A 9,236-nucleotide genomic window follows, 5' to 3' on the forward strand; every position below is an offset into this window, starting at 1 on the left:
TAAGTAATTTATTGGGGTCTGTACATAGAGACAGGGGTCTGTTTAGGAACTGTGGATTGTAATAAAGTGATTTGTGGCACTGATTGTTCCAAAAACTGTACTTTGAAGCCTCCAGTAGCAGGTTTGAGGTAGGCTTTGTTGGCTCTCTGCAGTTCTTATCTATTGGACCATCCCATGAGGTGATCTAGATGGCCTATCCTGAGGCAAACTTCATGTGCTTTAGAAAGCACATATGCCCATAATTTGGGATGGCTGTGGCAACCTGTTCCTGACCTGACCATCACTGTTTATCCCATCTGCCCTTCCAGAAGGATCACGGGATTGACATCAAACAGAGAAGGCACCTTTTTTTTTTTTTTTTTTAAACTCTAAGAGCCACGAATCACCTGCAAACAGCAGGTGAGATTTATAGGAGCCCCTCTGGTGAGTTCAGGCTGCCTCCCAGGACAGCACTGACAACCAGCACTTGGCTTCACAAGCAGTTTGGTCTTCAAGTCAGTCTGGAGACAGGCGAGCTCCCAGCGGAGGAGATAAAGCTCAGATGGGCAGACGGGAAAATGTCTGTTCAGTGTTCCCGCCGTTCCCGTAAGTTGCCGTTTCCTGCAGAGCTGCACTTTTAACTCAGGAAATTTTTAAACTCCCATTCAAACCCTGAAAACCAGGATAAGTAATGGTTCTTAATGGATTATTTCTTCTGTATGCTGTTTGCTTAGCTTTTACATTTTCTTCTGCCTCCTGCATGACTCGGCTTCACTCAGTTGCTGTGCACAAATTATAGGTTTCCAACATTAATAGAAGTTCATGGTTTTTAGAAATGTTTTGAAGGGAAGAAAAGGACGAAAATATGATCTTTGTGTCCTGACAGACAAGCCTCCAAACCTTTTTTAAAGCAAATTTTAATTAGATTATTCCATCGGAAAGCATTCTTTTTTACTTCAAAATACAGAAATGTCATCATGATGATGAGTTTGATCATGACGTTACTAAATAATTATTTGCTATCGTAATTTTTTAAAATAAAAACAAAAATAGTGCTCTGCAACTATTTTAAAGCAAACCCACTCATATCTCCTCTTTAAATTTTAACATAAAAATACTTAACTGTATATCAAGAAAAGCTATAGAATGCAGGGAAGTATTCTGAGATGAACAGCTATGCTTGTTGTATTTTACTTCAATGATAATTTCATAAGTTAAGTGGATTTAGCTTACCTGGATGCCCTTCAGTCCACACAGGAAGTAGTTATGCCATTGAGGTTTGGTTTTGTTAATCTGAATGTTATTAACACTAGTACTGAAATCCCTGCAAAAACAGAAAAACCTTGAGGCTTAAATTTGTATTGAATTTAGTTTGAAAAAACATGTTGTTACTGCCACCTGCTGATGGACAAAAACAGGTCAATGTTTTTCAATGCAATGTGTTTTGGTTTGTTTTGTGGTTTTTAACAGATATTCTTTATTAATCAATTCTATAAGATTATTTTAGATGAAAGCATAAGAATTCTTGCTGAAGTATACAGAATTTACTAGATAAATCCAGAATTTAGGCTGCCTTTGACATCCTTAATTAAGGCAGAATGCCCTCCATCATGGATGTGTATGCAATCCTGATATCTTAGAGAAGTAAAAATCTAAATAATCATGTCTGTCAAACCTTGAATAGAGAGAGATAAATTTCAGGCTCTCTGGTAATTCCTGCTCAGAAATTCATCTTTATCACCTTTGCTCTGAACAGCACTTCACTAAAACAGGTCTAATGCTGCAGAGTTCTATTACGGACGTTACAAGATGTAATTAAAATTATTTAGTTTAAATAATTTCTCTGTTTCCTCCGGGATAATTCCTACTCCATCCTCCTTGCAAAATAATAAAAAGAGTAAGCTTGAATGTTCTTAAAGAAACTAATGCTAGATAGGTGCTGTCAAAATGGGTATGGAATGACTCACAGAGCCTCAGAGGAGTGGGCATCAGTCCCCAAGAGGTGCAAGTTGTTCAGAAGTCTTTACTCTGAACACCCAATAGCTGTATCTACCTGATGCCGTTACAGCAGGTGCCCAACACTGAAACAGGAAAGGCACCAAGAAGGTCAAGAAATCTAACAAAGTATATTCCAAAGTTGCAGGCTAAGCTGTGCTTTTTAAAGCAAGGTCTGCCAAACAACATGAACAGAGGCAGCTGAATGTCACAGAAATATTTAGGTTTAATGGGAATAAAACCACTTTCAAAAAATTATACTACTGGAAAGCAGGCAGATCAATATGAGAACTTTATAATAAAATAAAATAAAAAATTGGGGAAAACATACCCATGAAATAAAAGTATTCTGATATTGTCTGTTCTAGCCTTTCTTTTTTAGAGAATGCTTGGGAAAGAATGCCACTTCTCCATGACTAGATATAAGCATTGCATTTCTTCTGTATAATGACAAGAGATGAGATTTTTGAGTAGAGTGGCTGAGGCATTTTTTACTGCTCAAATAGTAAATAATCCTTATGTTTGGAGACCAATTTGGCTCTTTCTCACAGAACTTCATTGTCTTGTCAGTCTGTTAGTTTATGTGTTTGAGTCCTCTGTACAAATACCCGGATTTAAAAGAAACCCAACAAACAACAAAGCTTTCAGGCCATGGGATGGAAACTGATTGGTAATTACCATCCTCTGGTACTTCTGAAGGCATTTTGAGAAGTATAATGCCAGATATTCTCTGTGCACATACTTCTCAATTACAAAGACGTTATGTGAAGGGGAGGTATCAGGAACTTCAAAAGACTGTAAGTACTGAATACCATTTTAGCCCTAATAACATAAAAGGTGTCAGATCAGTTGAGACGGTTTATGATGAAAAACAAATAGGTGGTTTTTCTAGCAACCTGTTCTCTGTCCTATTTTTCCTAAAAGCTAACATGAACTATCAGGGTGGAAGCCACAGAACTGTTACACATTTTACCAGTTCACAAAACTAGAATTAAACAGGAAATAGTGATTCTATGGAGGTTTATGATTTGTCCTTGTTCACCAAGGCCTATATATGTGCATTCACCACAGGCATAAATCTACCAGTGTAACAGGCTGGGAAAGAAAGACATACTGTCATCAGTTTTGTTTGTGGTGTAACATTCAAAGTGTTGAAAAATATTTCTTTGTTATGAAATTATGGGCATGTTTCAGCTTTGTTTTTAAGCAACAGTGCCTCAACAAAACCAAGATGTTAATGCTGAATTCTGAGACCTCTTCTTGGTTTATGGTTTACAGCATATGATCTCAAACTGAAACCAGGGCAGATGTAAAAATATAGTGATGGTGTGTGCAGTCTGAATTCAAAGGCTGTAATTCTAGATTTGATAGGAACTCTATACACCTTAGGAGAAGGCCATTTCAACCGTGATATAATATGGCAAAGCTTGAAGACCAAGTAAAAATGTTTACCTTGTAATTACTGCTTTATTTATTGTCCATTATAACAACTACTCCTAATCAAAGCTTCTCTAAATCTGAAACTATTGCCTCTTGCAGAATGGTTTTGCAATACAGCTTCAGCCCTGTTTGGAGGTTGCTACTGAAGAAAGGGAAAGGTTCCATGCACATCTTTCATTCCTTCTGCCCCTGCTCAGCACTGCTTGTTCCCACTGTTTACCCCATGTCAGCTTTAGTGCTGAGTGCATGGCAGTTCACTAAAATGACAGAAAATTAAGCAAGCAAAAAGGGGGAAATAGTGCACTTTACCTTAAGATCAAACAGATACCACACCTGCTAAAAGGCAGAGGATGGATCGATGTTAGAAGCAGGGACAGGGAGACTTGGGGTAAAAGAAGCACCATTGCCTTCTGGCAGTGGCAAATTCTTAATTCAGCCCAGCTATAATGTGAAAACATACTCCAGAGTGAGTGAAAAGTCTGTGAGTATTTATACTTACCATGCAAGCACAAATTCTTTTCAACGGTTTTAGTCACAGGCAGCAGCTCAGAACATGTTTTTGTAACAAACTGAGCTTTAAGCAGGAATATGTGCTCAAATAGTTCTCACTTTTGGCAGTGTGTTCCTGACCCCGTGTTGCCACACACTGTGCTTTCAGGGAGTAATTTACCATTGGTTTAAATAATAAAAATGGCTTAAACTAAGCTTATGCTGATTCTGGCTTTTGCAAAATGTCCACAAAAGCTCATGTGGGTGAGTGACCTGATTTGAACTGCCATGCAACTACACAAATATCAGTTTATTACAAGGAGGCAGAACAACGTGGCTGAAGTTGAAAAGAATGGCAGGATTATTTCCCTATGTTCAGCACTTGTGAGACCATAGCTGGAATACTGCATCCAGTTTTGGGGTTTCCCAATACACGAAAGACAGTGGTGAACTGCAGGGAGTCCAGCACAAGGCCATCGGGATGTTTACAAGGATCTCCGAAGGTCCCTTCCAACCTGAACTGGTCTATAATTCTGTGAACAAGCAGCTGTGGAGGAAGTAGAAGAGAAAGAATACAGATTTTTTGAGCCAGGACTGTTGCTACAGTCGGACTGTTGTGTTGTGAAAACACAGCCCCAGGTTCTCCAGAGCAGGGGAGTGTTAGCTTACCTATGCAGTAATCGATTACAAAACATTTCACTCCCTTCTCCAGGAGAAACTGAACTGCTGCCAGTTATGGGGATTATATCAAGACAGATGAGCTAAAAGAAGGGAAGACAGAATTGCACCTTCAGAAGGATTGAAAAATCAGAGGCCTTACAAGAGAGAGATGAACAAACAGGTAGGAGACAGCAGCTGCAAATCTATTGCTCTAAACTAATACACAGCACGGAGTCAGTGGAATTCCATCTGCTGATAGGATTTGTTTTACACAGTTGCACTCTGTATGGCAATAGAAGTTTGTCAGCTCTCTGGAAAGGTGACTTGTATTGCAATTGCATGAAGAGGTTCACAAAAATTAGTGAATAAACAACATAATTACTTACAAGTATGAAGAATTGGTATTTGCCAGTTGCACAACTTGAGTCTGTACAGGTTCTGCTGCAATCAGGATATCTTGTTCTATAGCCATTGGGAGCACAGCATAACCACAGTAGTCTATGTGTTCTCCTATCAACGAAACAGACAAGGAAAATATTTTGGAATAGTCTGGAATAGCCATAACAGAGCTTTTACAGGAGTTCGGTGCTGTTTACTGTATTGGACAGTTTCTTAGTGTAGTTTCAACTCTTATTATTTGATGTTTGGGGTGCATTTCCTCCATTTCATATTACTTCACACAAAATTTCTTCTTTAGTGATTTTATCTATTGCACCCATTTATAAATATTCATTTTTTACACTGGCTTACAAAAATTAGAAAAAACCACCATGTAGATTATTGTCCAGCAATGAGAACAGCCACATTATTTGTACACTGTCATGTGCATACAATTTCTGGACATTTTTCCAGGAATATAATAATTATGTTTAAATAATCATTAATACAGTTGCATACAACACATAAGGTGTAAATGTCCTCTCTCTTGGGAATAATTCACAGTTACCATATGCTGTCTGTTTAATCTATGTCATATGTTCTCACAACACCGACATAAAAATTAATTAATTGCACAACAGACTAACTAATTTTAAAGCTCTGTTTTGCAGGATCTTTCTACTTACAATGTCTTCAAATGCATAGGGATACTTCATATACAGGAAACTGAGCTCCAGGGAGAGCAAAATCCTAACATGGATAAAGAAATCTCAAAAATAACACTGCCACAGAAATGCAAGTAAGTCCTACATACGAAATAATTGTGTCTCTCCAGTCTGCCAGTGAATCACATCAACTATTCTAAGTTGTGTGGACACACCTCTATGGAAGAGAACAGAAGAGGAGATGATGTAGAATCATTTCATGCTTTATCATATGCATTGCTGTGTGGCTGGTTATATTTAGTAACTTAAATTATAACAGAAGAGAAAATATACACTAATTTAATTTGTGGATGCACTATCCATGAACTACTTCAGATTTCCAAAGCCTTTCCAAAAAATGGTATTCACCCATAAGCTGGAAAGTTACTCCAATTTTCAAAACCATCACTGCTGTCTATAAATGTTTTTTCCAAAACTAACATGGAGGTACAGTTGTTTATAACAAGCTATAGTAAAAGCTACTAAAGTATATATGATTTCCCATTTATCACAAGAAACTTCTCTGAGAAAAAAATTAAATTATTTCCATTCTGTGTTTTAAACTATTAGACTTCCATGATGGCAGATAAAGCAAAATAACAGAAGACTAATTTTCTCCTTTACCTATTAAGTTCACTCGTCCTGGTGCACGAGCATAAAACTTGGGAGCTGATCCATATTTTGATATAAACATTTCCTTCAGCTTCTGCAATCTGAAAGGCAGGTTAGAAATATTATAGTTAGGAAGGTTAGAAAGACTATATTTGCATAAAAGGCAGGAATGTTCAATGTTTCTTGAAGTAAATTCAGTTGAATTTTCTGAAGTATGTGGAGTTTTCTCTGATGCATCAGGAGAGACATTAAACTGCTTATTTCTGCTCTTCACATAACATTGTGACAAAGACAACTATTTAGAATATTCTAATTAATAAGAAATGTATATAGTCACTTGATAAGGATTAGCAGAGGCCTTATTTTATTTAAATTCTTTGTCTAGGTTGGGTCTAGACAGAAGCAGGGAAGGCAGCTGCCTGGGATAACAAAATACCACGGTCTCCACCCACCTCTTCTATGCCACAGCTCTGTAAAACTGTTTGCCATTGAGGAGGAATCTGGCAGTGTGGACCAACAGCTCATTTGTGGCACTGGGATTTGTCACACACCCAGAGACACTCCCTTTAAAGTCAAATCTGGCCACCCCAGGTCTGAGCAAATTAATTTTCTTCTGAGTTTTGATTTTTATCAGTTTCCACATTAGCCACTCCCCCATCTCTGTACAAATGCATATACAGACAACTAAAATTCCAAACCTCAGCTTGTTCCTTCAATTTAGATAGTATTTCATCCACAAGATTACAGGAACAGTTCCCAGGAAATTCTTTAAGCTTTCTGTTTGGAGGTCCTAGATGTGCTACTGAAAGTTCAATGCAAAGAAACTCTGGCATACTGCTTTATTGCCTTAGACTGTAAAGACGTGTTTGCAAAGTTGGGATACTTTAGTGTGTCATGCAGAACGTGGTGGGTAAACAAAGGCTGAGAACAGATGAAGCCATTATCTTAGTGTAGCATAGGAAATTTGAGAGTAACTCACTTCAAAACTACCTTAAAGCAAAATTTTGGTGTCCTAACAAAAATCCAGTAACAGCAACCCTGATAAGGTATCCACATTTAGTCTAAAACTAGAACTGGAAGCCTAGTTAATACAAAGTGGAAGAAAACAGCAATGAGAAACAGATGTTAAAAATTTCACAATTATTTAGTTTGTATTTCTTCGTAAAGGCTGTGTTACTGTCCAATTACATATATTCAAATGTTTTGTAAGATTTCCTTAAATGGAAAGCTACAAAATATCATTTGTTACGATTTTCTTTAACAGATTGTTTATTACTTTTCCATCTTGGTACCCAGTAACAACGCTGTATCAGGTCCCTCTATAATTTCTCCTTCTTATAATCTCCCCTAGTATTGACTGGTATATCGCTCTTCCAATTAGCAGAAGCAATTTTTGCCATTTCACTGTACAATCTCTTCTCTAGATCACATTAATAAATATTATAGTCCATGGGGGAATCTGTTGGCAGAATTCTAGGTGTTAACTTTATTCCTTTTTGTGTCAGTGTTTAGAATGCTGCCTTGTTGCACAGATATTTTTATAGTGTTGGTACTAAGAGACTAACAACAAACAAAGCAGTCATGGGGGCATGTTTATCTAAGTGTTGATTGATCTCTTTTTTTAATGTGGGTTTTACAAGCAGGCCTGATGAAAGGCTATTTACAGGCTCTGGCCTTGATGTTGCAACACACACACTGCATTTTAAGCACCTACATCAAAAAGAAGATTGTCAGAAGCGTTAAGCAAAGGCATCCCTCACAGCTTCACACATCCAAGTCTGGAAGTGCTGGACTTGTCCTTTCCATGTGACTTACAATGCAAGTAAATGAAGTTTTAAAAGGTGACTCTTCTGTGATGCTAACGCAGTTGAAAAGGTTGGTTTGTGTGTGTTCTACCTCCACACACAGAGCGCGGCTCCGTGGGGAAGGAGCGTGTGCTGGCACCTGCCACGGCAAAGCCACCGTGGGGCCGGGCCTGCCCTGTGCCAGGGATTTTATAGCAAAAAGAAAGAGAAGATAATCAGTAACGCCAAAATTCTGGGGGAAAAAAGGTAGGAGGAAAGCTGAATGAATGAATGAATGAATGAATGATTCCCCCTGCTGCCCCAGCAGCACCCCAGGGCCACGCGGCGTGCCACTGCCACGCTGGTCGTGCAGGGAGGAACCCAATCACCACCAGCCAAAACCCCCTGGCAGCTCACCCGGGGGCACGACGAGGGGCCGGCCCACCTGCCCTCCCACCTCCCGCGACCGCCCACCCGCCCCGGGATAAGCGGCGGCGGGGCCGGGGAGCGACCCACCCACCTGGGCTGCTCCACCAGCTGCACCGGGAGGGCGGCGGGGCCGTCCCCCGCCATGGCGGCTCCGGCGGTCACGGGGCCCGCACACGCCGCGTCCTTCCGGGCGGCAGCGCCGGCGGCCCAGCCCCGGCCCGGCCCGCCCGCGACCCCTCGCCCGCCGCAGCCCAGGCGGGACAGGAAAGCTGCTGCCACGTGCCAAGGAAGCGTTTAGGTTTTTTTTTTCCCCCTGCATTCCTGCCGGTTCTCCGGCAAAACGCACTTGCAATGAAAACAATAAATTGGCAGTGCCGTCCCCTCCGGCGTCGTTCCTTCCCTTTGTTTTTTCTGGTGTGCGGTTCTGCCAGCTCCCCTCCCAACAAGCCACCTCGGGGCTCCCGATACCCCTCGGATTAGTGGCTGCAGATACGCAGAGGAACTGAGAGTTCCAAAAGTGTTTGCAGGTTCACTTGCTCAGTGTTACTGCCCATTTTGGTGTATGTCTTTGTCCATTTTGGCTTATATCTTTGTCTGTTTTGGTCTGTATCTTCTGGCGCTTCATATCCCACTCGTGGAGCTTTTCAGGAGTGAAGGAAGCACAGTAACAGTGAAATTTCATTGTGGGTTTTCTGAGGTGAAGCTTTTTTCTCCCTGTTAGTATGGTGGCAGAATACAAACAGAGTTTTTAGAAGACTTAACGCAA

The 9,236-nt window shown here is 40.2% G+C and overlaps 1 protein-coding gene across 5 annotated transcripts in view; it reads right to left on the reverse strand.

Annotated features, from left to right (window-relative positions):
• Positions 1–9,165, reverse strand: part of GALK2 (galactokinase 2) — a 48,323-nt gene extending 39,158 nt beyond the window's left edge. Inside the window, exons 1-5 of one of the 5 annotated variants that reach the window (XM_027732103.2) lie at positions 8,562–9,165; positions 6,270–6,358; positions 4,950–5,073; positions 4,573–4,664; positions 1,213–1,303 (exon numbers count right to left, since the gene is read on the reverse strand). In XM_027732103.2, the coding sequence (XP_027587904.1) occupies positions 1,213–1,303; positions 4,573–4,664; positions 4,950–5,073; positions 6,270–6,358; positions 8,562–8,789 (624 nt within the window). In that variant the 5' untranslated portion in view covers positions 8,790–9,165. Of the gene's footprint in view, positions 1–1,212; positions 1,304–4,572; positions 4,665–4,949; positions 5,074–5,627; positions 5,824–6,269; positions 6,359–8,561 lie in introns of those variants that run through there. The other 4 variants (XM_027732105.2, XM_039390085.1, XM_027732107.2 and 1 more) reach the window with 4 other exon arrangements.
• Between the last annotated feature and the right edge of the window lie 71 nt (positions 9,166–9,236).

Source organism: Pipra filicauda, unplaced genomic scaffold, assembly GCF_003945595.2.
Source record: "Pipra filicauda isolate LSUMZ 115617 unplaced genomic scaffold, ASM394559v2 scaffold7_size6619720_pilon, whole genome shotgun sequence".
Taxonomy (NCBI): Eukaryota; Metazoa; Chordata; class Aves; order Passeriformes; family Pipridae; genus Pipra; species Pipra filicauda.